Here is an 18,806-nt window from a genome sequence, read left to right on the forward strand (position 1 = left end):
AAAGAAAACAAACTCGTTCACTCCTCACCTTTGAATACCCCTCTGCTTAGTGTTGTGCCTTAAGCAGTGGGAGCATAGCAACGAGAGAACTAGAGTGTAGACTCCGTTATACGAAGGGGGAGGGCAACGAAACACAAGACACACAGGAGACAGTGTGGTGAATTTATTCGTTTCTGCTTGTCATCTCAGCGAGATTAGAGTGGTAGCTGCACGGCACGGTTGATTTGTTGTTTGTGGATAATTGCAGTGTGGAGTAACTATGTTGATGATGGTGTTTTTGTTATTGGCTTCAATGTTATTGGTATGCATCGTTTTTTTTTTTTTTTTTTTTTTTTTGTTATTCGCGTTTTGTTAGATATCCGTTATTATTATGGTTTGGTTTGTTATTATTGATCTGTGTTATGTTTGAATTTTGTTTGATTCTGTAACGGAGGGGACACTAAATGTAGCACTGTAGGACGGCGTTTGAACATATCCAATTTTAGAATAATTTCTAAAATGATTGGGTCTCTTTTGACCAACGACACCTTTGATCACTACATATAACTGAAATATGTGGCCCATTTTTACTAACGACATCTGGCATCCAAAAAGCGCAAATAATAGACACTATCTTTACATAAACAAACAAAGCCATAAACCCCGTTTGCAAATGCAAATTTTGCCCATGAACATTCCACTAAGGAACAGGGACGAACTTCTCACATATCAATGAGTGCAGTCCGATTGTTTTAAGCTCAATGGTAAGGGGCCTCCTTTTTATAGCCGAATCCGAACGGCGTGCCGCAGTGCGACACCTCTTTGGAGAGAAGTTTTACATGGCATAGTACCTCACAAATGTTGCCAGCATTAGGAGGCGAAAACCACTGCTGAAAATTTTTTCTGATGGTCACGCCAGGATTCGAACCCAGGCGTTTAGCGTCATAGGCAGACATGCTAACCTCTGCGCTACGGTAGCCTCCATCCAAAATCCATTTCACTGCTCATTAAATCCGGTTTTTAGGATATCCTCAGATGATTTTACAAAGGGAAAACAGATGATCGAGCCATTAAATCCGGATTTAAAGAGCAGTTTAAACTGCGTTATACAATATATACAGTATTTCAATTGCGCCTTTTGGATGACAGATGTTAATGAAAATAAACCCCTTAAATAAATAAATTTATCGATTAAATTAATGTGCACATGCATTGTATACTAATAATAATATAATGTGTACTTTTTATAGAAGTAGTCCCATCCGAATGAATACAATGCCCTCTATTCGTTCAAAATTATTCCTAATCGACTTTTGCAAATGCCGTATCTTGTATTCTGGCGGCCTTATTCACAAAACTTAATAATGTTTTCAAATAGGTTTACTTGACAGTTCTATACAGGAAATCTGTCAAATAAACCTATTTTATATCTACATTAAGTTTTGTAAATAGCGGTGTAGTTCTTCGCCTTAAAAGTGTACGTGTAGAAAACCAAATTTTATCCCCCGTTAAATTATTATTCAAGAACTTTATACTTTAAAAATACATCTTACGTTGACAAAAGACAGCCTTGTTTGTTGCTACAGAATTGTTAACATTGCCAAAAATTGCATATATTGTAGTTTATGTTCTTTCAATAAGAAATTCCATCATTGCGGACTTCTTATACAACATGGGAGTTTTCTTGCCTTTAGCTGAGTACCCTGTTCAGCTTTTCAGGCGGAATGCTGTCAAAAACGTCGGCGAAACGTTGGCTAACAATAGGCGGAAAAGTAAAACACTGCTTATTGCGAGGAAAATGGCAAAAAAACTACTATAGTGGCAACACTTAAAACCATTGCCGGGATAATTTTTTTTTTGTTTTATTGGTTTCACTGGTTCAATTTTTTCCATTTAGGTGAAAAAAAGTATATAAAATAGACAAAACAACAAATGCAGATAAAGAAACGTGTTTTGTTATGAAAACAAAAAATTCAGCGGCTATTCCGAAAGCAGAATAGAATGCCAACCCTTAGGAGTAGTATTCTGAGATCTTATAAGTCGGGCTTTGTTGATTCAGGTTTGACCTGAATTAGTTCTATATTCAGTTCACATAATCTCCTATCTAATTTTATTTTAAATGCGATTTTCAATTTTATGATTTGAACGATCGGAAACTTAAGTGGTCGCGATCGTCTATCTTTTGAATTAGACATGGGGAGTGTTTGATAAACTTCATAAGTTTAAAAAAAATAGAAAAACTTTCTCTGCCTCTCTTTTTTTTTGGAAGCAAGAAAATTTATTAAGACGTACTTGTTGTCAATTACCTAATTTATTTGTGTATGGTCAATCTCAGACATTTCAAAAAATTTATTTAACTTTATACGAGCAATCCGTCGAAAAAAAGATTGTTTATATTGTAGTTCCAAAAAATATATTGCTCACTTTTAGGCGCAGGATTATATTGTAATTGTTAAAATGTATCAAAAGTTCATATCCGTAGAGGCAAAATAACGATAATTAGACAGACGTACAATACATAAAGATGTTGGATTTCAATGGCGATTTTTTTCATGGCATATGCCGATAGTAAAGCCTAGTACTGACATCGTCTTTTCGCTCGAACAACTGTCAAAACGCATTAAGCGGAGTACGAACCTCAAACGAAATTTTCGTATGTAGCCACTATTTCCCAGTAGAGAAATATACTGGAAAATAGTTGTGTGGACTACGATTTTTAATCGTTTTTGGCTAATAAAGTACATATGTACTCAAATTACACGTTTTTGTTTGCAGTAACAATATTTCATGTTGCGTAGACCTATCAAAATACATGGCACATGGCACAAACATTTTTGGCTAATGAAGTACATATTAGCTGAAATTTTTTTTTCAAATAACTTTATTTCATGTTGTATGGAGCTATAAAATCGTAAAATTTTATTCCAACAAAAGGAAACAGCAGCATTTTCAAGTTTTCTTCTTGCAGCGTTATAAAGTTTTCTTCTTGCATCGTTTTAAGTTCAGTGCGTTTTATTTATCCATAAGCTGGCGTAAGACTGGTAAATAAAACACAGCAAATATAATCAAAACCGAAAGGCAAATAACATGGCGAAACAGTTACAGGTGGTTTCATTTGTACAATACCCACAAATCATATGGTGCAATGTCATTTCAACGATGATATTGCTTTCAACACAACCAAAAAAACTTGCGCTCGTGTGTACGTGTGCATTTAAAATTGTTATGTCCCCCTACAGCACTAGGACTGGCCCTCCGGCAACTCAACCATGGCTCAGGACGGTTCTTAACCCGCCAAGATCTAGCCCGAGGAATAACACAAAAAAAAACATAGTAAAACAAAACAACTGACACTACAATCAAACAACACAAGAGGGATATCCTCTACCGAGATGAGGTCTTTGATGGATGGACCTCACACTCTGCCCTCCCTACCATGATTAACAGACTTTCCCAAAAACCTCTCCTGTGAACCCCTTACACACACTCACCACACTCATTTGTACCTACATATTGCCTCTCAATGAATTAATAACTCAGAACATATTTGTTTTCAATACTCTCATTTCAATATACATTTTTATTCATATTTTTGAATGGTTTATACAAAAAAAAACTAATACAAATAATTAAAATTTGTCGATTTTAGGAAAAACATAAAAAAAGTAAAAAAAGGAGACCTACAAAGTTTCTAGACCATCCCCAAATGTTGGGTTTGAATTTTATCGTTGTTTTTTTTCCTACCTAAAAGAGCTCTATTAAGTGGATTTTGATTTGGGACATTCATAAAAACGTCCCCATCAATATCAAAACATAGTCTTATCCACTTTGTAAAATCCCTAACAATCATGATTTACATAAGCAAGTAAAAAAAAACAAAACGGAAAAATTAAATCATCAAACTTAAAACCACAACACTACGTAAATGATAAAAAATATGGTTTAAAAATACATAAAATTAGTAGGTTCAAATATAAAGAATTTAATATATTTTTTTTATTTAGGTATTGTTATGTTTTTCTTTTTTTTTTAATTTTTTTTGGAATATTTAAGGATCTTTAAGTCTTGGTATTTATTTCAAATCAAAAACAATGTGCTCCATACAGTGCTCTGCCAACAGCTTTGCTTTATGCAAGTGGTACACACATGTCTTTAACAGCACGAAGGTTGTGTTCACTCTTCCAATTACGAGATGTTAATCGTTCCAATTGGACAGCAAAAGGACAGAGTGGCCACACGATCGGACGGACTATGGTTACTGGTGCTTCACACCCACAGATCTAATCAGGGATTGCACTTTCTGTTTCCTACCTTTTGACTCCAGGGAATCAGGGTAAACTTCTGGATGTGGTTTATGTGGGGTTTACACTGGCACGGAAGGTATGTAGGTATGTTGTCCGGAATACAATGCTGGGCCACACACGTAGGCAACACCCATATATCTCCAAAGGAACAAGAATTTCCAAACAAAATCCAGCTTCTAGACACCACAGGAGGTCCATAGCTTTCTATCAAATAAAAACAATTATTTCCCACAATTACCCACTCGTTTTGCTGGCCACACTCACAATGATTACAATTTTAATGAAGCGCGCGAAAACTGATTTTAAAAATTTAAACTATCTTTAATTTACTTCCTTAAGCCTGATGATAGATATCTGTGACTAAACAAACAAAATATTAGAAAAAAGGTAACTATTTCACTTTATCCACTTATTACTTTAACGTTTAATCAAAATTGCACCGTGTATTCGCCCGTCGCGTTACTTTCGTTACTTTGAAAATGGCAACTTTTGACGTTTTTCCCATATTTATACGCTTCTATCCACGCGTAAATTCGCCATTTCTAATATCTTGCCCCTATTCTCGACCAAGTTTAAATTCTCTTAAAATTCACCCGTTTCTTTTCCCCAGTTCGACATCCCACTGTCGTCATTCTCCATGTCCTACGGGATTTATGAATGGGTGGCTATTATTTTATACAACTCTGCTTATCGTAAAATTATTTCGCTTCTGACCACTTCCTAAACTGTAGCTGTCACACACCCCACGCCATTCCACACACATCCGCATCCCGATCAGACACAAAAAGCATAGCTAATCCAAAGCATAGCTAAAAAACTATGGGTAAATCATATTGCCCCCAAAAAACCAAAGTAATTCATATTAAATCATACCCGCAACGCTCTGGCCAACAATATAAATATCGCATTGGCCAGAGGATAGAGAAAAAACTGAATTTTGCCAAACAGAAAAAATTATCTTCAGCGGGCATACCCACACACACACACACCCGGCCAACCCCTTTAACATTTGGCCTTACAACGAAAAGCGCATTTGTTGCAAAAAAAAAAAGATAGACAATGTGCACGCAACATAGATCGCCTGGCAAAAAAAATTAGTACTGCGCAAAAAATAATTTGGGCAATTTTTCTTGTACCATGACCAAAGAGGCGGTCAGAGCTTACCCAATTATCATACATACGGCCGAATACATAATATTCGGAGTGACGCCCTTTGCCACGGCAGGCCAATAAATGCAAAACAGACAACTAGAGAAAAACAAACATACGTGTCATGCCCGATGGGCAGACGTCCATCCTATATAAGCCCTCAGACATCAATTGTATAAATCGTACATTCTGTGACCTCGTATATAAACAGGTCAGCATACCCTTGCACTGCCACTGTACATTAAGAGTAACTAAATTGTTTATATTTATTTGGCAAGGGCAGGACAGGCAACTATGACCAGTGTGCGTTATGGAAAAAACCTGGGGCAATGAATGCATGTCCATTACCTGGATCTTTCTTTTCCCAAAATAATGCATTATCTTTGTCGTTATCTTATTCATCATGTATTTCCTCTGCCTTTATGTGCCATCAATAAAATAACATATCGATTCGCATTCGTGTCTTCTTTCGAATCTTTGGGTGAGTAGAAGCATTGAGTTCTTTTCATTAGGGTGCCTCCGCAACAAAACACCGCGATCGAATTCCGGGTGTTCGTGCGGCAAGTTGGCAGGCATTCGGTATGATGGTACTCCAACGTGGGGAACTCCCACACCCTGACGTCTCATTAGCCGGGCCTACGTACTATTCAGCTTCAGGGAAGTATTAGCATGAGAGTAATGATAATGAAGTTACTTTCTAAAATCTCGTTTCTTTGTTAACAGGTACACCGGGTCATCCTGATAACTCTGCTACCATACGGTGTGGACAAAAATTGTCAAGTGCCAAGGTAAAGTCATTCATATTCGTACATTTACGCCCCTCTATTAAACTAGAGACAGCCACGGACATAGAGGACCAATACATTAACACATACTTAATCCTATATTGCACGCAGTCGGTTTCTAGATCACAGATAGTATTGCACCTATTATGGCATGGTAGATAAAGTATCATACTCACTTTAGGGTTTAAGATCTTTGGCATGGGCAACTCCCAGGGGTCTTCCTTGTAAATCTTCTAGTTCGTACATATTGTTCCCCACCATTCCGCTTATTCTGCACTTAGTGAATTTTCGTGCGAATTTAGCATTCAAGTTCTTGCCAAAATCACTAAGTACATAATTACGGCGGTATATCTCCTGGCCTGGGATAAACTTAACCACGCGCGCTCGCTGGTTATATCGTCTCGAACTAGTCTCAAATGCCTTATGCTTGTTCTCCTTGATTCTTTCACGTATAAGAGTCATGCGATCAGTCTTACCCATTTGTAAAATCTCGTGCTCGGTTAGTGACCTTAATTTTCTGGCCAACTTATAACTGACTCCACTAGAGTACATGTGGTAACCGAACAAAGCGAAAAACGGGGTAACTCCAGTGGCTGCATGAACAGAGGACCCAGTCCCTGTGGTCCTTCTCCAAATAAGTCCTTGTCGCGGCGAGAACGGATTGGTTAACCCGTTCGGAAGCGTTTGATTGTGGTGAATAGGGTGCGGTTTGCATGTGGTTGATCTGGTATGAGCTTATAATTTCTTTAAACCGTTTCGAAAGAAATTGGGCCCCATTGTCACTATGGATGGTCTCGGGGATACCAAACTTCCTGAATATTTCCTCCACCAAAAATTTTACAACATTTGTTGCAGTCGCTTCACGCATAGCATTGAGGAAAGTGAACTTAGAAAAGTGGTCCACAACAATAAACACATAGGCGTTGCCACTCTTGGGCCTAGGGTACTTCCCCAAAAAGTCCATATATATCTTCTGGAATGGTCTTTCCGTCTTCACCTCAGAGCCTATGGTAGGTTGTGTGTGACAATTCATAGATTTTGTTTCCTTGCAGGTAGCACAGTTGCGCACGTATTGCCTTACTTGAGTGGTCATATTCGGCCAATAGAAGGTCTGTCTTAAGCGATGTAGTGTCTTGGTCATTCCGCCATGAGCCGCGGTAGGTTCATCGTGGGCCTTGCGCATTTGTTCATGTGTGAGAGCTTCTGGTACCCACAGCCTCCAATCATATTCTTGTATCTCTTCGTTTCCATCACATCCCATTCTCTTAAAAACCAGGCCGTCTTTGACTTCTAAATCTGGGAGTCTTTCCCCATTAGCCTCTATGGCCTTGATCAGATCTTGATAGGCTTCGCTTTCGAACTCCGGGTTCTCGAAATCAAGGACTTGTTCAAGATTCAACTCCTCCACAAACGGTATCGTGGACAGCATATCGGCAACCACGTTCAGTGCTTCAAAAGCTGTTATTGTGAACCTCATTTGTTATTGTGAACTTCTTCGCCTTTTTAAGGGTGTCAGTTAAAGGCGCGGATATAGTGGCAAAATCACGTATAAATCTGCGGTACCCAGAAAACTTCGCACTTCTCTTCGATTCTTCGGGACTGGTATTTTTCTTATCGCCTCGAGCTTATCAGGATCCGTTCTTAACATGCCGTCACCAATAATAAATCCCAGATACTTCAACTCTCTAAAGCAGCATTGGGACTTCTTCAATCCAATGGTTAGGCCAGCATTCTTCAGACACTGAGCCACCTCCTTCAAAAGCCTGACGTGCTCATCAAAATCGCTCGATATCACGAGCAAATCATCCAAATATACGAAAACGTTATCTTTCAATCTGCCAGGAACGACCTTGTCCATCAGCCTGCAAAGTCTTTGCGCGGCCTTACATAGCCCAAAGGGCATAACGCGAAATTGGTATAAGGGTCGTCTGGCTACTGTAAAGGCAGTGTCATTTTTACTCTCTTCATCTAATTCTATCTGCCAGAATGCAAATTTCAAATCGACGCTGCTAATAAAATAAGTTTCGTCTATTCTACTCGGAATTCCATCGATATTTTAAAGAGGATATGCGTCTTTCTCTGTCAATTTATTCAATTTGCAGGCATCCAGACAAAATTTGGTTTTCCCTGGCTTTCTGACAATGGTGGTTCTATTACTCCATGGGCTCTCGCTCAGTTCGATAACTTTTAATCGCAACATATTATCGATTTCCTCATACGTTATTTGTTGCACTGCTGGAGATATAGGATAATAACGATCCTTAACGGGTTCTGTCCCTTCAACCAGCTTAATGGTGTGCTTTTCTAGTTTGGTGCAACCTAACCCTTTTTGTTCAAAAGTATCGAACTCATCTATGGCTTCTTTCAACTTTCTCTTCTGTTCTTCAGATAGATCATGAGGTCTTAACTTAAAATCTGACATCGGTTCTACAAAGTCCTTGGTTACTTGATTTAAATCTATTTCGGCGCACCCTAATATCTCCGGGGCAAGTTCGAAGTTTCGCCAAAAGTCGATACCCAAATATAGTTCTTGCTCCAAGTCTGGACAAAGATACAGACTCATCTCTTTCGAAACATCATTATATTTAATATTGCAAACAATCTTTCCAAGAATTCTATAATCATGACCACTAGCTGTTGTAATGTTGTTGAAAATGGGCACTATATCAACCTGCAACTCTTCAACAAGTTCTCTGCGACCTTTGCCTAGTATACTTACGGAAGCCCCTGTATCTAACATTCCTCTCATTGATTTGCCGTTTCTTTAAAATTTCCGCATACACCCGGGGATCTTTATTTCCCGGTGTAGCCCGTTGTATAGCATCAACTAGGAAACGTTTGTACTTTCTTCTCTCAGCCGTCATGAGTCTTATCTTTATTATCCGATTAGAACGATTTCGGCCTGTCATCTTGATCGAATATTCGGGCACGAACCTCATTATAATTTTGCTCCCGAGTCTCCAAGGGTATATAGTGTCTGTTTCCGGGTTTAAAATCATCCTCTAGCTCAATTATCTTTTCCCTCATTATCTTGTTATTACTTGTAGGTACCTCTTTAGTGACAATCTTGACTTTGCCTAATTCCCAGGGTTCTCCGACGGACGCAGTTCCCTGACTTCTCTACGCTCCTCTTGTGGTTTCCCTGTTGGCAAACTGGGCACTTCGGTGTAATGGTGTCGGGTTTACCACACCTATAACAAAACAGTGACCTCACAGTCGATGGACATTCCATGAAAACATGACCTGGTTCTTTACAGTTGTAACAAACTAGTTTGCCTGGTCGCTTCTGGTTGTTTAACCTTCACCTGAAGAATTAACCTGGCACTCTGATTCGAACCCATCATAGTCATCCAAAAAGACCTCGTTGACTTGTCTAATAGGGCGTGGTGCTGGCATGGATCTTGGGTCTCTTCTAGGGAAATTTTTTTCCGCCTCCTTACATTCTGTGCGCAGCATTTCCACAGTCGAAATCGACATTGGGTAAACTATCAGTTTGATACTGTCCCTGACATTTACCTTCAGGATATTTACCATGTCAAGGTCACTAATCGGTTGAACCAATCTGGCCCGTAGCTGTGCAATATTGTGGAAATAACTGTCTATCGTTTCGTTAACAGATTGTTTTCTATCAACTAATCCCCTCATGGCCTCAAAAGCAGATTTCGTTGATCTGTATTGGCACAACAATGCCTCTTTTAATTTGGACCATTCTTGGAAGTGTCTAGTCTTCTGAGAATGCCAAAACAATTCCAAAGCCGGGCCGGAAACTAGCAAACGAAAGCCTCTTAATACTTCTTCCCACGGAATAGTGTACTGAGCCTGAAGAGATTCCAGGCGAAATATGAACTCCTCAATGGTAAGTCATTGTATATTCCCATCGAAATTTATGCCAAACTTATCCACTCTAATCTTGATTTGGTCATTCGCTATAGAATTTGAATAGTGGCCACTGCCGTTCGTGGATTGCATTGCTGAACCTGGCCTATTTACGGACATACCTGAAGCCTGTATATCTGCCAGTTGTCCCTGTGCCATAGTCCCATTAACAAACCCCCCGTTTGTTGCGGTGGGCAAAGGTCGTTCAGTGGTTTGAACCTGATTTCGGGTCACCATCGTGGACAAATTCCTAACGGATTTTGCTAAAGACTCCATAGTTCTACGCATGTCCTCCAATTCATTACCGACTATGGCCCTCACTGTATTCTCAATGCCCTGATTGGTTTCATTTATCCTAGTTACTGCAGATGTCCCCGCAGCTGTCGAACCCGCCTAATTCATAATGGTGTTTGAAAGGTCGCGTATTTGACCGCTTGCGCTGCCTGGCGTACCTTGTTCTTCCATTCTGTGCCTTTTCAAATCTATTTCTCGCACTGAATTATTTGGGTCGAAAGCTTGCTCACGGTTCCGTTTACTCCTGCTGCGAGATCGCGTGTTCATTACCTAAACCTTTTTTCTATTTATTTGTTTGTTTATTTTTTTTTTAATTATTTTCTATACTCGTGGGGGTTATTTTAAATCAAAGCATAAAAATCGCATAAATGATCCAATAAAAACGAACAAAAATAAATGACAAATCAAATAATCAAAAAAACTATGATTAAAAACAGGATAAAAAAATTATATATAAATATAGAATGTAAAACACAAAAATTTAAAAGAACTATTTTCAAATTAGTTGAGAGGAATATGTAGTACAATACTGGAAGTGTGTGTCGTGTTCGGTTTGCCTTCTAACTCAATGCATTCAACGCCAATACTTGCACCACAATTCAAATTTCCTCGTTTGTAACCGTCGAAAATTGTGTGCAAAATAAATCAGCAATGCACAGCAAACCATAAAAAAAAGAGTGTCCTCTTCGAGCATCTCAAGAACGATATCCAAGACAAATTTACTAACAAAAAAAAACATATTTCGAAACTTTCTCAATTCTGGCAGTTTTGTCTCCCAAAGGACCCAAAACAGTTCCAAGAATAAAATGGGCTCGTATCACATCTGGCTTGCAAAAATCTATTTCACAACGGCTAATACTTAATTTCCCTATCCGAAAGCAAATTGAAACATATAAACATCCACAATCCACAAAAAAAAGAAAACCAAAAAGACTCAGATAGTTATCACAACTGACTTGCAAAACAAAAGCCTTCACAACGGCTGATACATACCTGCACTTTAAGGATGTTCCTCAGAAAAAACATGAATTGTATAAATAAAAAAAATAATAATTACAACAAAAAAACAGGTCTTTACAAACAATCATTGTTATACATAGACGAACAAGATATTGCACTTGACCCCTAAAGGGTTATATTAAAATCTAGCCTAGTCACTAATATAAATCTAATTCTAGTATTGCACATCAAAAAAAAACTTCTTCCAAAACAAAAGTCCGGCTGCAACACCAATTAGAATTATCTAGTCTTGAGTAGATTCGATCCCGGCTATTGCATTGTACTAATCTTCTATTGCATGGTACTTAGGTGTCAAAGTACCCCTATCTTTTAATACTTCTAATATCACAGATGTGGAATGGTTGTCAGGACCCTATGTTCTTTAACGTAGTCCCTACCGTTACCACTTGCAACTTAAAATTCTCAAATTTCCGTTTGGGCGCCATTTGTGTTATGTCCCCATACAGCACTAGGACTGGCCCTCCGGCAACTCAACCATGGCTCAGGACGGTTCTTAACCCGCCAAGACCTAGCCCGAGGAATAACACACAAAAAAACATAGTAAAACAAATCAAACTGACACTACAATCAAACAACATAAAAGGGATATCGTCTACCGAGATGAGGTCTTTGATGGATGGAGTCATGAGTCTTATCTTTATTATCCGATTAGAATGATTTCGGCCTGTCATCTTGATCGAATATTCGGGCACGAACCTCATTATAATTTTGCTCCCGAGTCTCCAAGGGTATATAGTGTCTGTTTCCGGGTTTAAAATCATCCTCTAGCTCAATTATCTTTTCCCTCATTATCTTGTTATTACTTGTAGGTACCTCTTTAGTGACAATCTTGACTTTGCCTAATTCCCAGGGTTCTCCGACGGACGCAGTTCCCTGACTTCTCTACGCTCCTCTTGTGGTTTCCCTGTTGGCAAACTGGGCACTTCGGTGTAATGGTGTCGGGTTTACCACACCTATAACAAAACAGTGACCTCACAGTCGATGGACATTCCATGAAAACATGACCTGGTTCTTTACAGTTGCAACAAACTAGTTTGCCTGGTCGCTTCTGGTTGTTTAACCTTCACCTGAAGAATTAACCTGGCACTCTGATTCGAACCCGTCATAGTCATCCAAAAAGACCTCGTTGACTTGTCTAATAGGGCGTGGTGCTGGCATGGATCTTGGGTCTCTTCTAGGGAAATTTTTTTCCGCCTCCTTACATTCTGTGCGCAGCATTTCCACAGTCGAAATCGACATTGGGTAAACTATCAGTTTGATACTGTCCCTGACATTTACCTTCAGGATATTTACCATGTCAAGGTCACTAATCGGTTGAACCAATCTGGCCCGTAGCTGTGCAATATTGTGGAAATAACTGTCTATCGTTTCGTTAACAGATTGTTTTCTATCAACTAATCCCCTCATGGCCTCAAAAGCAGATTTCGTTGATCTGTATTGGCACAACAATGCCTCTTTTAATTTGGACCATTCTTGGAAGTGTCTAGTCTTCTGAGAATGCCAAAACAATTCCAAAGCCGGGCCGGAAACTAGCAAACGAAAGCCTCTTAATACTTCTTCCCACGGAATAGTGTACTGAGCCTGAAGAGATTCCAGGCGAAATATGAACTCCTCAATGGTAAGTCATTGTATATTCCCATCGAAATTTATGCCAAACTTATCCACTCTAATCTTGATTTGGTCATTCGCTATAGAATTTGAATAGTGGCCACTGCCGTTCGTGGATTGCATTGCTGAACCTGGCCTATTTACGGACATACCTGAAGCCTGTATATCTGCCAGTTGTCCCTGTGCCATAGTCCCATTAACAAACCCCCGTTTGTTGCGGTGGGCAAAGGTCGTTCAGTGGTTTGAACCTGATTTCGGGTCACCATCGTGGACAAATTCCTAACGGATTTTGCTAAAGACTCCATAGTTCTACGCATGTCCTCCAATTCATTACCGACTATGGCCCTCACTGTATTCTCAATGCCCTGATTGGTTTCATTTATCCTAGTTACTGCAGATGTCCCCGCAGCTGTCGAACCCGCCTAATTCATAATGGTGTTTGAAAGGTCGCGTATTTGACCGCTTGCGCTGCCTGGCGTACCTTGTTCTTCCATTCTGTGCCTTTTCAAATCTATTTCTCGCACTGAATTATTTGGGTCGAAAGCTTGCTCACGGTTCCGTTTACTCCTGCTGCGAGATCGCGTGTTCATTACCTAAACCTTTTTTCTATTTATTTGTTTGTTTATTTTTTTTTTTTAATTATTTTCTATACTCGTGGGGGTTATTTTAAATCAAAGCATAAAAATCGCATAAATGATCCAATAAAAACGAACAAAAATAAATGACAAATCAAATAATCAAAAAAACTATGATTAAAAACAGGATAAAAAAATTATATATAAATATAGAATGTAAAACACAAAAATTTAAAAGAACTATTTTCAAATTAGTTGAGAGGAATATGTAGTACAATACTGGAAGTGTGTGTCGTGTTCGGTTTGCCTTCTAACTCAATGCATTCAACGCCAATACTTGCACCACAATTCAAATTTCCTCGTTTGTAACCGTCGAAAATTGTGTGCAAAATAAATCAGCAATGCACAGCAAACCATAAAAAATAGAGTGTCCTCTTCGAGCATCTCAAGAACGATATCCAAGACAAATTTACTAACAAAAAAAAACATATTTCGAAACTTTCTCAATTCTGGCAGTTTTGTCTCCCAAAGGACCCAAAACAGTTCCAAGAATAAAATGGGCTCGTATCACATCTGGCTTGCAAAAATCTATTTCACAACGGCTAATACTTAATTTCCCTATCCGAAAGCAAATTGAAACATATAAACATCCACAATCCACAAAAAAAAGAAAACCAAAAAGACTCAGATAGTTATCACAACTGACTTGCAAAACAAAAGCCTTCACAACGGCTGATACATATCTGCACTTTAAGGATGTTCCTCAGAAAAAACATGAATTGTATAAATAAAAAAAATAATAATTACAACAAAAAAACAGGTCTTTACAAACAATCATTGTTATACATAGACGAACAAGATATTGCACTTGACCCCTAAAGGGTTATATTAAAATCTAGCCTAGTCACTAATATAAATCTAATTCTAGTATTGCACATCAAAAAAAAACTTCTTCCAAAACAAAAGTCCGGCTGCAACACCAATTAGAATTATCTAGTCTTGAGTAGATTCGATCCCGGCTATTGCATTGTACTAATCTTCTATTGCATGGTACTTAGGTGTCAAAGTACCCCTATCTTTTAATACTTCTAATATCACAGATGTGGAATGGTTGTCAGGACCCTATGTTCTTTAACGTAGTCCCTACCGTTACCACTTGCAACTTAAAATTCTCAAATTTCCGTTTGGGCGCCATTTGTGTTATGTCCCCATACAGCACTAGGACTGGCCCTCCGGCAACTCAACCATGGCTCAGGACGGTTCTTAACCCGCCAAGACCTAGCCCGAGGAATAACACACAAAAAAACATAGTAAAACAAATCAAACTGACACTACAATCAAACAACATAAAAGGGATATCGTCTACCGAGATGAGGTCTTTGATGGATGGACCTCACACTCTGCCCTCCCTACCATGGTTCACAGACTTTCCCAAAAACCTCTCCTGTGAACCCCATACACACACTCCCCACACTCATTTGTACCTACATATTGCCTCTCAATGAATTAATAACTCAGAACATATTTGTTTTCAATACTCTCATTTCAATATACATTTTTATTCATATTTTTGAATGATTTATACAAAAAAAAAACTAATACAAATAATTAAAATTTGCCGATTTTAGGAAAAACATAAAAAAAGTAAAAAAGGAGACCTACATACAAAGTTTCTAGACCATCCTACCTAAAAGAGCTCTATTAAGTGGATTTTGATTTGGGGCTAAACATTCATAAAAACGTCCCCATCAATATCAAAACATAGTCTTATCCACTTTGTAAAATCCCTAACAACCATGATTTACATAAGCAAGTAAAAAAAAACAAAACGGAAAAATTAAATCATCAAACTTAAAACTACAACACTACGTAAATGATAAAAAAATGGTTTAAAAATATATAAAATTAGTAGGTTCAAATATGAAGAATTTAATATATTTTTTTTATTTAGGTATTGTTATGTTTTTCTTTTTTTTTAATTTTTTTTGGAATATTTAAGGATCTTTAAGTCTTGGTATTTATTTCAAATCAAAAACAATGTGCTCCAAACAGTGCTCTGCCAACAGCTTTGCTTTATGCAAGTGGTACACACATGTCTTTAACAGCACGAAGGTTGTGTTCACTCTTCCAATTACGAGATGTTATTCGTTCCAATTGGACAGCAAAAGGACAGAGTGGCCACACGATCGGACGGACTATGGTTACTGGTGCTTCACACCCACAGATCTAATCAGGGATTGCACTTTCTGTTTCCTACATTTTGACTCCAGGGAATCAGGGTAAACTTCTGGATGTGGTTTATGTGGGGTTTACACTGGCACGGAAGGTATGTAGGTATATTGTCCGGAGTACAATGCTGGGCCACACACGTAGGCAACACCCATATATCTCCAAAGGAACAAGAATTTCCAAACAAAATACAGCTTCTAGACACCACAGGAGGTCCATAGCTTTCTATCAAATAAAAACAATTATTTCCCACAATTACCCACTCGTTTTGCTGGCCATACTCACAATGCTTACAATTTTAATGAAGCGCGCGAAAACTGATTTTAAAAATTTAAACTATCTTTAATTTACTTCCTTAAGACTGATGATAGATATCTGTGACTAAACAAACAAAATATTAGAAAAAAGAAAAATATTATTTCACTTTATCCACTTATTACTTCAACGTTTAATCAAAATTGCACCGTGTATTCGCCCGTCGCGTTACTTTCGTTACTTTAAAAATGGCAACTTTTGACGTTTTTCCCATATTTATACGCTTCTATCCACGCGTAAATTCGCCATTTCTAATATCTTGCCCCTATTCTCGACCAAGTTTAAATTCTCTTTAATTTTCTCTTAAAATTCACCCGTTTCTTTTCCCCAGTTCGACATCCCACTGTCGTCATTCTCCATGTCCTACGGGATTTATGAATGGGTGGCTATTATTTTATACAACTCTGCTTATCGTAAAATTATTTCGCTTCTGACCACTTCCTTAACTGTAGCTGTCACACACCCCACGCCATTTCACACACAGCCGCATACATAGCTAATCCGAAATAATTAATTACACGAAACGAAAAAACTATGGGTAAATCATATTACCCCAAAAAAAACCAAAGCAATTCATATTAAATCATACCCGCAACGCTCTGGCCAACAATATAAATATCGCATTGGCCAGAGGATAGAGAAAAAACTGAATTTTGCCAAACAGAAAAAATTATCTTCAGCGGGCATACCCACACACACACACACCCGGCCAACCCCTTTAACATTTGGCCTTACAACGAAAAGCGCATTTGTTGCAAAAAAAAAAAGATAGACAATGTGCACGCAACATAGATCGCCTGGCAAAAAAAATTAGTACTGCGCAAAAAATAATTTGGGCAATTTTTCTTGTACCATGACCAAAGAGGCGGTCAGAGCTTACCCAATTATCATACATACGGCCGAATACATAATATTCGGAGTGACGCCCTTTGCCACGGCAGGCCAATAAATGCAAAACAGACAACTAGAGAAAAACAAACATACGTGTCATGCCCAATGGGCAGACGTCCATCCTATATAAGCCCTCAGACATCAATTGTATAAATCGTACATTCTGTGACCTCGTATATAAACAGGTCAGTATACCCTTGCACTGCCACTGTACATTAAGAGTAACTAAATTGTTTATATTTATTTGGCAGAGGCAGGACAGGCAACTATGACCAGTGTGCGTTATGGAAAAAACCTGGGGCAATGAATGCATGTCCATTACCTGGATCTTTCTTTTCCCAAAATAATGCATTATCTTTGTCGTTATCTTATTAATCTTGTATTTCCTCTGCCTTTATGTGCCATCAATAAAATAACATATCGATTCGCATTCGTGTCTTCTTTCGAATCTTTGGATGAGTAGAAGCATTGAGTTCTTTTCATTAGGGTGCCTCCGCAACAAAATGAGAGAAAGAGAACGTGCAAAAAATGGGGTCGTTTGCTGTAAACGTTAACAAAAATTGACATCTTAATACTGTCATACTGGCCCATGACATAATTACCAGACAGTGTACCGTTTACACCTGAGTAGATTTTTTTCGCGAAGCACACTATTTGCCAACGAGTTTTGGTTGTGTGTGTATTATAGTTAAGAACCATGACACACAAACAACGAAAAATGGTGCGAACTAGCAGCATATTAAAAATTAGAGTTTGACAAATCACAGATTTTGACAACTACTGCACTCAATAGTTTGTTGTTGGGCAACTGCCACTACCTGCAAATGAATATATGTTGATACTGGCCGGCTGTTTTCGGCAGTCGGTGAGAGACCACCACTTTAAAAATCAATCTACCTTGAACCTTGATAATGCACACACGCAACCAAAACTAGTTGACAGATGGTGCACTTCGTGAGAAACATTTTTACTCAATTGTTTGCTGTTCACTACCTTAAGGCTCTATTACACGGCATGTAGTTGTCCTCTGACATGTCAAATTTAGCACATGTTGAGTTGTACATATCGGGCGATACAAACGACTCTAACATATGAAGATCACTTTTCAAAATAGAAGATGTAATTTTTTTCGATTAGAGCGTGCTCTATTTCTTCTGACAAAAACATAAAGAAATCAGCTGTTTTTGTTGTCAGTCAAATTAAAATCAAATTCAAATCAACCCCAAATTAAATAGTTTTCACAAATTTATGATTTAACCAGTTTTCGCAACTATAACAATTTTTAGGCATAAAAAAACAGCCTTTGCTCAATTTTTTAGGTTATGTCATATGAAAATAACGCACAGGTGTGATAGCAAAGCTGATGAATCGTATGTAAATTGATCATTTTGACAAACATATTCAATTACATGTGAATACATAAAGTGACATGGCATAAGCCATCTACATGCCGTGTAATAGCGCCTTTAGTTAATTTGTCTGGGTTGCAGCCAAGACATTTGTCTCCACTGGAAAATAGTTGTGCACAATAATATTGCCCGATTTTTAAACTATTTTTTTGTTTTGACTAATAAAGTACATAAAATGAAATGTATTTATTTGCAAATAACTTTATTTCATGGTGCATGGACCTGTAAAAACATACATTTTCATTTGTAATTACGAGAAAAAAAATCTGTAATGCCTTAAAGCCAGTATGTACTTCTGGCGAAATTTGCATTACCAAAAGAAATGCACTTACATATCCATTGTACAAATATAGAAGTTAGCGTCACCTGCCC

At 38.1% G+C, this 18,806-nt stretch overlaps 1 protein-coding gene and 1 long non-coding RNA gene across 2 annotated transcripts; one reads left to right on the plus strand and one right to left on the minus strand.

Moving 5' to 3' along the window:
• Positions 1-6,394: 6,394 nt before the first annotated feature.
• Positions 6,395-6,769, minus strand: LOC131997034 (uncharacterized). The gene has a single exon (XM_059367286.1). The coding sequence runs from the start codon at positions 6,767-6,769 to the stop codon at positions 6,395-6,397; it is 375 nt and encodes a 124-aa protein (XP_059223269.1).
• A 9,821-nt stretch (positions 6,770-16,590) lies between these two features.
• Positions 16,591-17,455, plus strand: LOC106085338 (uncharacterized). The gene is made up of 2 exons (XR_001220927.2): positions 16,591-17,210; positions 17,277-17,455. It is a non-coding gene; the product is annotated as an uncharacterized LOC106085338 (long non-coding RNA).
• The last annotated feature ends 1,351 nt before the right edge of the window (positions 17,456-18,806 follow it).

The sequence above is a fragment of the Stomoxys calcitrans genome, chromosome 1 (assembly GCF_963082655.1).
Source record: "Stomoxys calcitrans chromosome 1, idStoCalc2.1, whole genome shotgun sequence".
NCBI classification, from domain to species: domain Eukaryota; kingdom Metazoa; phylum Arthropoda; class Insecta; order Diptera; family Muscidae; genus Stomoxys; species Stomoxys calcitrans.